The 12,219-nt window shown below is 44.3% G+C and overlaps 2 protein-coding genes across 7 annotated transcripts in view; one reads left to right on the forward strand and one right to left on the reverse strand.

Annotated features, from left to right (window-relative positions):
- The window catches only part of Ralgapa1 (Ral GTPase activating protein catalytic subunit alpha 1), a 214,732-nt gene extending 206,561 nt beyond the window's left edge, over nucleotides 1–8,171 (forward strand). For all 6 annotated transcript variants that reach the window (XM_075948111.1, XM_075948110.1, XM_075948115.1 and 3 more), the window contains one exon: nucleotides 6,816–8,171. Coding sequence is in view for 4 of the 6 variants with exons in the window: in XM_075948110.1 (XP_075804225.1) it covers nucleotides 6,816–6,964 (149 nt within the window). In the remaining 2 variants the exon portion in view is untranslated. The remainder of the gene's footprint in view (nucleotides 1–6,815) is intronic.
- A 1,842-nt stretch (nucleotides 8,172–10,013) lies between these two features.
- Nucleotides 10,014–11,530, reverse strand: Insm2 (INSM transcriptional repressor 2). The gene has a single exon (XM_075948453.1). The coding sequence runs from the start codon at nucleotides 11,499–11,501 to the stop codon at nucleotides 10,014–10,016; it is 1,488 nt and encodes a 495-aa protein (XP_075804568.1). The 5' UTR covers nucleotides 11,502–11,530.
- Between the last annotated feature and the right edge of the window lie 689 nt (nucleotides 11,531–12,219).

The following is a 12,219-nucleotide window of genomic DNA, read 5'->3' on the forward strand; positions in this document are numbered from 1 at the left end:
CCTTTCAACTAAAATAAAAGACCTAGCAAAGAGAAATAGGTTATCTGAGATGAAATTTTTTGAAAATAGTATAAAAAGTGTAAGATTAATGTTCATAGATGGGCACTATATAAAAATGATCAGTTTGGCATTAAGATTAAAAAAAAGGTGAAAGATAGGAAAGGTGTCAGAGGTGAATGCCTTTTGTATACCTGGGCATTGGCATTGTCAGTCATGGAGCCATCTGATGAGAGATGTGAGGCCATGTTAAGTGATAGGAATAAGACTTTGTCCCTTGTAGCCAACAAGTTCCATGGTCAGGAGATAGTGGGCTCCACACTGGGCTCGCTCTCTGCATCTGCTCCCAAGTGCTGCTCTGCTCCTATCGCTGTTCACCAGCCCGAATCTTTAGGGTTTGTTTGTCGTCCTGAAGTTCTTTTTACTTTTGCTGTATTTACTGAACAGTTAGCAGGTAGACACGTAGGAAGTGACATTTTGAGTGTCGGAACATTTAGCACAGGATGTTGTTAAAGTAGCCATCCAAGGCTCCGTTGACTTCATTTTAAATGTGTGAATGTTCTTATGAATTTATTCAACGTGACACTTGATGTGATTGTTATCTAAACAATAATTAAAAATATGAATTTAAACATGGACCTATTATTGTGTTATAATTTTTAAGTTAAAATCTTTTAAATTGACTCTGCCTTTTGGACCATTAGACATATGCTCTGGTAAAGGTGTTCTAACTCTGAATGACATGTAGCAATATTAATCATTTATTGTAGACTTTAATAGTTATGACAATTTTTATCAGAATGATACTATACAGTTCAACACAATAAAAACTATAGTTACAAAACATAGTACCTGAATAATAATTTTTCTCCCATTTATTTTTTTTCCTTTCATATTTCACCTCTTACATAGAAAACAATCCTTCATACTTTAAGTCAAAATGAGAAACTTTGAAATAACTATGTCATAACCATTGGGACCTAACTGCTCCTTTGCAAAACTGACATAGCACGATGTTTACTGATTTTTTTTTTGAGACAAGAGTCTTACTACGTGGCCCAGGTTAGCTTTGAACTCTTCTGAACACTAGGATTGTATATAGGCTTGCACCAAGTTTTTTAATTATCAAGTTTCTTTGCCCCCTTTAGGAAACGGATTATTGCAATTGAGAATCAACTTTAGATATCCTGTGTATATAAAATAATACTAATCAATAATTATATACGTAAAATTAAGTTCTTAAAGAATGCTAACATATAGGTATTCCTTGTAATAATTCTCTTAAAGAAAACCAATAAAAAGCAATCAAACAGGAGAAACAAGCAATTAAAACAGCTCAAGAATAAAAAACTAAAAGAGAGGCAATGACAAAAACACAAAATGAGGGAATTCTGGAAAAGGAAAATCTGGTTATATGAACAGGAACAACAGATGCAAGCATAACCAGCAGAATACACTTTATTTAGACTCAGTGGAATGGTATTGAGAACTATATTCATAGAGGACTGGAAGGATAGCCCAGTGGTAGATGTATGTTTACCATCTACCCTGAGAGCCCTGGCTGAGCTCATTCCCTAACTGGGGAGGGGGTAAATGGGGGGAGTATATGTGTATTTATATAATTTGGTTCATCTAAAATTTCCTGGTTAACAGTAATCGACTAATAGTGGTGACATTTAAATCTAAAAAAATTTTCATGTAACTTTATTTAAATAGATGTGAAAGATTTCGGTATATAATTGATCCATAAATTTTATAACTGTGTTTTCTCAAAATGTACTGTCTGTGCCACTAGACTGATAACTTCAGGGAAATTATTTTTATCCCTAAGGTCATTGAGGGAAATACTGTGATGTCACACAGTGTTGATCTTCCATAACTACATTAAAACATTATTAAATTTTTCTTGTCCTTTATTTAAAAAAAAGTTACAGGAAATTTTACTTTATCTTTGTCAGGCATGAATGTGGAAAATATCAAATATATGTATATGTATATATATGACACATTTCTTCTTACTGTAAATTTGAAAATAAAATTGTTCTTATTCCTGACCATATTACAGTGATAGTTCAAAAATATTCATATTTTTCCCTCATGTAACCTGGATTTTTTTGCCATTAAAAATTATAAAATTATATTAAGGTACAGAATCCTATTTTGTTGTGAACAATAAATACTAATTAGTTTGTCTTTCATAATTTCACCATTAAAAATATACCCAGAATTCTAGTCCTAGTATTTTTGTTGTATCAATCATAAAATATTATATAGTATATGGAATTACATGTAAATCTAATACTACCTATTTTTGAGTTGTATTTTAGCAGCTTAGCTATTCTTTAACAATTAATGAGTTGACTAATAACTTGATTATCTATGTATGTACATGAATATATGTATATATAGATAAGTTTATATTTACACCGTATATTTATATGTGTATTTAGAAAATGTCAGTCTTAACTGTTCTTTCCCATGCTAGTGTTGCCATGTGTGATAGTTTAGAATGTATGGCTGTCAAGTCTTTCTAAATCTTTAAGGAGGACATGTCATCAAAATTAGACATTGTTTTAGGTACTTTAAGCTCAGGGTCCTTTAAATGTTAAAGTATTTCCTGTTCAAATTTGTGTGTCAGTGGATTAATCCAAATTGTAGACAGGAAAATAAGTTCTTTTTAGTATCTTCAACTTGGAAATTTGACTTTTATGTTATTAACCAGTAGATAAAATTGAGTTAAATAGCATAATTTGTGGCAATAATAACTGGCTTCAGCTTTTATATAGAACACTCATTAAGTTTTCATATAGAACACTCATGAAGTAATAATTGAGTGTGAGACACTGTGCCTACTGCAGTCTCTGGACCCTTTCATTACATCCTCACAGCATGTCTGTGCAACCTTGAAGGGGAAAGAATGATCCCAGGAGCACCTCACAGGTGGCAAGGTCAGCCTTGTACCCTGACCCTGTCTGCCTCAGAGCTCACGGTCTCAACATCACAGTTGTCATTGGTCTTTCAGCCCTTACTGTGGCTAGCAGTGAGAGGGGGAGAGGGTCAGGGGGAGGGAGAGAGGAAGGCAATGGAGGGGGGAGGGGGAGAGAGAGAGAGAGAGAGAGAGAGAGAGAGAGAGAGAGAGAGAGAGAGAGAGAGAGCGAGCTTGTGGGTTGCCAGGGAAGAAGTATATTTTGAAATAGACTAGATTTAAATTATACTCCTGACATTTATACTACATGAAGTCAAGTCAGTCTGTGCTATACCAGTTTTCTCATTTGTAAGGTAGAGAGAAAATACAAGAAACCTGACCTTGTTTATTCAGGTCTACAGAATAATGTGTTACTTCCTTTGTGACAGTTTGGGGCAGTGTCCATGTAATCTCAGTCATTGACTCTGTGAACCTTTAAGGCTGTATTTTATAGTACAGTCAACATAAAAGAGGACAAACTCTTTGATTTCTGAAAATTAAACTTAAATGTACGTTACAGATATTCTCCACATTTGAATGATTTCATAGGTAATTATTTTATCCAAAAATATTTCTAGTTTCTACTCTTCCTTCCAAATCCTTATCTGTTCTGATTCAGAGTCTCCTATTTGCTCTGTAAGAACTTTTTGGATTTTTTTCGAGACAGGGTTTCTCCGTAACTTTTTTTTTTGGTTCCTGTCCTGGAACTAGCTCTTGTAGTCCAGGCTGGCCTCGAACTCACAGAGATCCGCCTGCTTCTGCCTCCCGAGTGCTGGGATTAACCACCACTGCCTGGCTCTGTAAGAACTTTTTATGTAGCTATACTTACTTTGTACCTGTTACACACCAGGCCCTTTGCTACATAGTCATTAATCTCCACAACTTGACAAGGTAGCTATTATTGTCTCCATTTCACAAATAAGAAAATTTCTCTAGTCAGCTTGCCCTATATGGAGCAGTCAATAAAGCAAGAGATGGGCCAGCAAAATGACTCGGCAAGTAAGGTGTTTACCACCAAGCCAGACAACCTAAGTTTGCTCCTCAGGAGCATATGGTAGAGGAAGAGAAGAGGTTCTCACAAGCTGTCCTCTGCCGTTCACACATGTACCATGGCATTCATGCACACAGATGGAGAGGGAATAAAAAACAAATGTGAATACATAATAATTATTATTATTATAAAGAGTCCAGAAGTCCCTAACCTATTCTAATATGTTTACATTGTCTTTTAATTCATATAATTGAAGATGCTTTCAAAGTTAACAATATTTTAAAGACTTTATTAGCCAAATACTTTAGGAAGTTTTAAAGTGGTCATGCTTACCAACAGACAGTATAGACCAAACCAAAATAAATTTTAAAACCATTTATATTCCCTTTTAAAATGTCTGTGGAGCCCCCAAAGTCATATCCATAGTATCACTTATGATGGTTTATTGTACTCAGCATGTGGTATACCAGCTTGTACTGCATGAACATAGGAGCCATGGGTACTTTCTTACACTACCCTGGAAGATACAGTAGACACAGGAATAACTCAGTCCTATCTTCATGGCTCACGTGGTGTAAATCAATAATTAGGAAGAATAGGTTGTGGCAGGAAAGGGCAAGTGTGAGTGAGGCCTGCCTCGTCTGCGCTGCTGTGGAGTGGCTGGGCTAGTGTCCTCCACGTGTGTCGTCTGCAGAGGCGTTAGCGTGAGACCTACACCAGCCCTGCCTGCCTCCATTGATTTTTAATTGTGCAAAAGGAAATTTAATTATTTTTAATGTGGCTATAGCTACCTCATTATACAGTTCCTTTCTCGAGTTCTTATGACCGAATTGGGAGGCAATAAAGAAGACATGGGACAATTGCTGATTTTGAAGAAAGCCGATTCTAAATAGGGAAATGGGGTATGCACCCTGATTCCCAGAGACGGGCTTTCTTTACAGCCATTAAAAAGTCATGGGAAACCAGTAATTCTCATTGTCAGGCTGCCTTCAAGAGTTTGAGAGTTTCAACCAACAAAAACAGTTGATGGAAAAATTTTGGTTTTCTCCAGAGTCTTCATTCTAGCACTAGGTTTGAGGTAAAGAAATACTCTCCTGGGAGGCTTGACAGCAGGTTCTTGTCGGTAAACTGCTGTGGTGATGTAAATGTCACGTGTCTGCTCTATCCAAGATGACAGCAGCTAACCAGGCGTGACTCAACGCTTGAATATGGCTAGCGTAGCAAGGAATTTCAATTTCCAGTTTTAATTACATGAAATCTGAACTATTACCTCATACATAGTTGTAGCTATTACCTCTTTACACTGTCTCTCTGAGATCCAGTGACTGAATTGTAAGACAATCAGTGCACACGTTAGACAGTAGTTTCTCGGCTCTCTCACAGACTTTTTCCTATTCTCTTTTCCTGTTTGAACTTGTTTTGTTAGTTGGTAAGTATGGCATCTGAACCAGCAGAGCACTGGCCATTGTGGAACGTCACCACCCGAACTCATTGCATGCCAGTTGTGTTCATAATACCACCCTGATTGCTCTCCGTTACTCGGGTAACGCCTGTAGCACTGCGGTCTCCCTCACGCCTGTCGTCTATCTTCTCTTTTGTTCTCCATTCTGCCTGCTACTACGTTTCTTCCTTCACAGCAGAAAGGCATGTACTGCTAGTTCTGGCCCTCCCAACCTCCGCCAGAGACACTGGCCTTCGGGAGCAGCACTGGGAGGGAAGACCTCTCCTCACAGCAGCACCTGCGTGGCACCGGGAAGCTCAGCTACTGCTCCTTGCTGTCTTTCCCGCTCTGGTGCCAGGCTTCCCTAAGGGGCTGTGGATGCACATTCTCTGAGTATTCTGATCTGCGTCTACTATGAGCCCCCTCAGATCATCGGGAAGAGAAATTTTGGAAAAAAAAAAAACTTCCTGCTTTATAGGCCAGCCTCATCCGGGCTAGAAAAGAAATGTTGGGGAAGATATGGGAAATGTTGAGCAGGCAGTACACGGGTACAAGTGGCAGAATAGTTTCCCTTGGAGATGTCAGTCTGTCCCTAAGTATAATTTTAGTACTTCTCCTTTAAAAGTACTTTGGAGAATTCTTTGGAGATATGTTCTTAAGATACCCTCAGCAGGATCTGTTATTGAGCATTTTTGGTTTTCTCTTAGAAATATGTATACCTTCATTTTAAGCATGGGTGTTCCATTACATTGAAACACTAGCATAATTACTCCCAAGCCAAATGTCAGTGAGAAGAAATGCCCTGTAAATGACGCAGGATTTCCCTATTTGAATTTGTTTTGCCTATTTTGAAATTCCGTGTCTACTAATTCTACTGCTAACTGTAAACATCTAAGCTAATGAACACAAAAAGCAATACCTAAAGACATTTTTCTGAGGTCAATTTGTCTTTTCTGACTGGCTTTCAAATGAAATATCTTTTTCCTTCTCGCAAGAATTTGTCTGCTCTTTCTACAACTACTTGCGTACCTAGCATGGTCTCCTGAGGACCTTCCTGTTTGGAGCCTAGCATGTAGTGTGAGGATGTTCTATGGCTGCGCAGTGTGGCTGGTCTTCCTTCCCACCTTCCGTGCCCTGCCCTGCATGCTGGTGGTGCTTTGGGTCGCTGGTCTTTCAGACCCAAAGATTTTATTTCCCATTGCTGTTTCCAGGGTGCTGGCTCTGGATATGATGATTGGTGCTTTCTTTAATATGACATGAGCCACCAGAGCACAGGGTTTTGGATACATTAGTAAACTCTGGGGATTGCTTTTTTAACTTCTGAAGTCCTTGTGAGGGGTGGGGATCTTGCTCCGGATAGCAGCAGGAGGTGGTTATGGTCTGGGACTGGAGAATACTGACATGCTTGCTCTCTCCCGCAGGATCCTACCCAGAGAGTCTACCCAGTGACGCTCCCACAGCAGCACAGGTAGATGGGGCTGACCTGGCCTCTCCAATGTCTCCTCGAACTAGCAAAAGCCGCATGTCCATGAAGCTGCGTCGGTCCTCTGGCTCAGCCAATAAATCCTAAGGAGACACACAGCCCAGCAGTGATCAGCAGTAGCCACCCTGGCACAAACATAGTGTTAACTCTTTCAGGCCTCATGTTTGCCACAGCATTCATGTTTCTTCCTGTACACTTCTTTGAGAAAACACTGGACTTAAAGCAATTTGCAACTTGTTATTTTAAATTTGGACTATGTATTTAGTTCAGGTTTTCCCACACTCCATACTGTCATATTCTGAGGGGATCGAGTTTTAATTCATACTCTTGACCTTCCTAGATAATCATGTCTAATCAGTGCTACCTTCAAGTTCATGATTAATGTTGAGCCAAAATATAATTGGACAGATAGTCTTGTGTTATTTATTGTGCCTCATTACAACTTTATAATTTAATAAATACATAGTTTTTACAAATGTAACAATTTTTGTAGTGCTGGGAATGGAAGCCAGCATCCCAAACATGCTAGGCAAGCACACTGTCCTTCACAGCCCAGTTCTACAATATAAATGACTATAAGCATTTATAAAGCTAGAGCAAAAGCTGCACATGTTCGTTATGTAGGATGTGCACAGATTGTTTGTTACAGACAGAAACTTTAATGGCCATGCAGCAGCTCAGATTCCAACTGAAATTACATTCATTAACTTTTTCCTCCCAAGTCAGTGTCTCATTTCTCGGCAGCGCAAATGACGACACAACCTCTCGAATAACTAGGAAAATCACCACAGGACTTTGATTTCTTTTAGCTCCCAAACAACTTTTGTTCTGCTGTTTGAGGTGGTATCACTGTTGAGTACCATTTCTGTTTGGAGGTTGTGGTCCTATATCACTGACCAGTTTATCCTGGTGTGTCTGTGTGCGCTCCAGAGTACCAAAAGAGAAGGTTGTAGAGAGGAGGGTGGAAGACTCTTCTCATATAAATGTTTGCTCAAATTATGTGTATTGTTTAAGTTAAATCTAATATTTTAGTACTGAGCTTGCTGCAGGTGCAGGTTGGTATGCATCCCACCTCCAGAAGTATTTCCTGTAGTCAATAAGCTGCCCCCTTTTGTTTAACATGGGCATCTCCTAAGGAAATGTAGCATGATTGATACCAACTGCATGTGTAAATACATCATCCTGACAAACCACAGAATATAAATTATGTATCATTCATGTAGTGTCTACAGATTTGTAATGGGATAAAAAGATGACATGGTATTTAATAAAACAAAATAAAATATTCTTCACACTTCCTGTCCATGATTGTATTCTATTCGTGTATTTTCAGACTTAAAAGCAGCAGGGCTGTGTAATTGGGAGATGTAACATGCCCCCTAGGGTAGCTTAGCTAATCATGAAAAAATAAACACAAACGCCATTTTCAGAAGCAGCCCAGTGCGCTTCTCGGAGGTCCTCCCACTGTCAGTTCCAGCACAGGAAGCCTACCGCTTCCTAAGTCTGCCAGAAGCTCGACCAAAATCAACGTATCTCTCTCATGACATTTGACTTGTTACATTTCAGTGTTTTGTTAGTATACTTTCAGGAATAAAATTTTTTACCAAATTTTGGAGTTCCTGTACACCTTTTAAATTAGTGCTCATAAATAAAACAATTAGATGAGTAGAGAAATCCTGTGGGAATGTGTTTAAAACAGTGTAGTTTCCCACAGCCAACAGAAAGAATTTTTCAAAGAAAAATCAAACTTCCTATATATTTCTATTGTATTGATAACAGGTAACAAGACAGAAATGCTGATTTGAAATAGTGAAACTGATTAGTACCATTTATATAATTTCTGTAACCCTGTTGAATGGACTTAAAACAAGCAAAAAAAAAAGTGTATTTTCTCCATGGAGCTGCAGTCTGCAGCTAGACTCTAAAGGAGGAAGTCCCACTGCATTTCAACACGATGGCATTTGTTCTCTTTCAAAATAGGTCCCTAAGGTCCTAAAGTTGAGTGTTGGTATTGAGGAAGTAAGAGATGTGCCTTGGAAAATACACTGTGTTCAACCACTTAAGACAGAATGAAACAGGCACGGTCTACATACATTTATTTGGTGGAAGCAGCTTACAAATCTGTTGTTGGATAGTGCTCAGCCAGTACCCAGACTCTGGCTATTGAGGGAATAGATACAGAATATACATGGAATATGATTTACAAAGAAATTCAAATGTTCCTGAAAAGAAAATATAGAATATTGAGTAAATTGATTGACATTCAGTTCCATAGTGGGCTACAGGTGTTAACATCTTCCTTAAGTTGAACAGTTTACAATGCAGTGTGCAGCAGATTTACAGCAAATTGTAATAATTTGAATGAAATCTTTCTAAAACATTCAAATTTTAGGAATGAGTATAGTATTTTTAAAAAAGAAAAAGTTATGTAAAGAAAACCTTTAGCTCCTGGACGCAGCACATAAAATAGGTAAAGAATGCAGAGGGCACACCAACTCCTTCCCGCACCTCCAAAGCCTAATTTAAAAGAAGGGACGAATACATTCAATTGAGGAAAGAAAGTTCCAGGGATATTTTCACACCGGACAGCAGCATCCTCCTATATTCCTGTCCATCTACAAGGGTCTAAGTCTTCCTTCCCTGCAAGTTTGGCATCAGTCACATAGCTTGATTCACAGAATATACAAGGCAAGAAATCTGACCCTATTGAGACAGAAACGATGTAAGTGCCTGCGGTGGCGAGAGGAGAAATGGTCGATGACCACCACTTCAGGAAGAACCTTGTGTACACACTGAGACTTGCACGCGTTCACTGTGACTTTCCATAGGAACTACAAACCGTATAGGATTCATTGGGGTCTCCAGCGTTTTAAGGAAGGGGATGTCCTATTTTAGTGGGGAAATGAGGATTTTAAAGCTGTCAGCTTTGATCATGAATTTTTATGCCAGATACATACCTGCTCTAGAGGGGGTTTTACATCTCGCTGCCTTCTCCCCGGGCGGATCATGACTAGGAGAGTTTTAAGAGGGGAGGCAAGGGAAGAAAAGAGGAAATTGCAAGATGAAAAAAAGCCCCACAGGAGTTCCCGTATTGTTTTCTCCAGCCATTCTGGAAATCTCGCCAGGCCTGGGACCCTCAGCAGCCAGGCCTCAGTGGCATCTGCAGCAGCAGCACTTGCCGGCTTTCTGAGGGGTGACACTTATTGATGTGCCGGGTCAAGCCCGGGGAGCTAAAAAAAGTGGAAGGGCAGTACTTGCATGAGAAAATCTGCTGAGTGCTACCGTCGGATCCCCCTCCAGGGCCTGCTTCCGAAGGAGCCCCGACCAAGGCGGGCAGTAGCAGCTCCTCGCGGACAGCATGCCATAGCCGGTGCTTCTCTCGGATATCCGCGGACGGGAAGTGCGCCCCGCAAAGCGGGCACGCAAATGCAAGTGGGGCTGTGTGCTCCGAGCCGAAACCCGGGGCTGGTGCTCGCGCCGGGCCCGCCTCGTGGGTGCCCAGGTGCTTGCGCAGATAGGCTTGGCGACGGAACTTTTTGCGGCAATACGGGCACACGAAGACCTCGGATGTCGCCCCTGGGCTGGCACCGCCTGGCCCAAGACCGCGGCGCCCTAGCATGACCTCGGGGTAGGGAGCCTGCGGTCGTGCTGCCTCCGGGTGCACCAACGCCTGCAGGCCTGGGCGCGCGGCGCTGTCCCGGTGCTGACCGTCCCCGGAGCTGTCCCGGACCTGCGGGTGCTGATCGTCGGTCCGCAGCATGCGGCCGTTCTCCTTGCCCGCCGCCAGGGAGGGGTCCGGAGGGGTCAACGGCGCGGAGGGAGGTTTACTCGCGGCGCAGGACGGCGCGGGACGTGGCTTGTGCCAGCGGCGGTGGGAGGCGAGGTTCGCGGGGCAGCTGAAGACCTTGTCGCACTCGGGGCAGCGGTACTCGACGCGCACGATGCGGGAGCAGCGGTGTTGAGCCAGCGCGAAGGGGTCCGCGTACTGCTGCTTGCACAGTTGGCAGATGAACTCCCCCAGCGGCGTGCGGACGCCGCCCAAAGCCCGCGCCGGCTCCCCGGGCTCCTCCTCCTTGATCTTTAGACCGAGCACCGGGGACGTGGTCACCTCGTCTGCAAAGCTCAGCCTCCTCACCGCCTTAGGCTTCCTGACGGCCGCGGGTGCTGATGCGCAGCCCAGGGCGCCCTTGCCCCGACGCTGGAGGCTGTGCGGGGCAGGGACGGGCGCCGGTGCGGGGACAGAGCTGGGGACGGCAACCCGAGACGGCACCAACTGCTCCCCCGAGGTCGCGGCCGCGGACGCAGCGGAGCAGAAGGCTGTGGCGCTGGGGAAGGACTCGGCCGAGACTGGTGAGCGCAGGCAACGCTCCAGGAACGCGCGGCGCAGCTCGGGGCCCGCCGGCCTCGCGGGGCTGGGTCCCGGGCCGTCTCCGCCACCCGCGCCCCACTCGGCGCCGTCCAACGCGGGCTCGAAGCAAGGGGACCCCGGCAGCCCCCGGCTGGGCTCCTCGGGGGAGGGCGGTGCAGCGCGGGGACCCGGAGGGTGGAAAAGCGGTTCGGCCGGGCGCGAGCGGTAGGAGCTGCCCGAGCGCTTGGTTCGCTTCACCAGGAAGCCCCTCGGCATGGTGGGTCGGGTGCGTGTGCGAGCCCCGAAGCTAGGCGGGCTGGGCCGGGCCGGGCATGCGGCGACCCGCTTTATAGCTAAGACGCCGGGCCGGGTCGGGCCGGGCTCCTCGAGCTGCGCCGGCCAATCAGGAGTGGGAGCGGATCCCGGGGCGGGGCCTTCGCCGGGCCGGGCCCCGGGATCGGGACGCGGGAAGATTAGCGGGCGCGAGGGGCTTGGAGCGCCCTGACCTGCCTCCAGGGACCGCGCGCTGGGGACCCGGGCGCCACCAGCCCGCCAAGCGCCGGGAGCAGTCCGAGCCCGCGCCTGGGCGTCGGGCTGAAAGACTACGCCGCCGCGGGAGGACAACGGAGGGACGACCGCCGCGACAGGGTGGGAATCCGTGCGGGAACGGGTTAATGTCCTCTGCCAGGACTGAGCTGATGAGAAGCAGCGAACGAACTGCAGGGCGGCTCAATCCGCCGTCCTGTGCCTACACTTGACGGCGAGAGCACGTCTGCCATCCAGTATCGATCCGGACTGCGCGCGTCTGTGATACTATGAGAATTCATCTGGAGAGAAGGGCTCTCGGCGCCGCAGATCGTGCGTGCTGGCAAACCTCTGGAGCTCAGGACGCTGCACGGTTCGGGCATCGAGCTCTTGGCTGATAAGTGCCTCCTCCCCTGGGGGAAGAGGAGTGGGGAGGGGAAGGGATCTAATTTTCGGCTGTCCTCACATA

Source organism: Microtus pennsylvanicus, chromosome 14 (genome assembly GCF_037038515.1).
Source record: "Microtus pennsylvanicus isolate mMicPen1 chromosome 14, mMicPen1.hap1, whole genome shotgun sequence".
In the NCBI taxonomy this organism is placed as follows: Eukaryota; Metazoa; Chordata; class Mammalia; order Rodentia; family Cricetidae; genus Microtus; species Microtus pennsylvanicus.

Coding starts and splice junctions, on each gene's coding strand:
- Insm2 (XM_075948453.1), bottom strand. CDS start 11,501: ATGCCGAGGGGCTTCCTGGTGAAGCGAACCAAGCGCTCGGGCAGCTCC.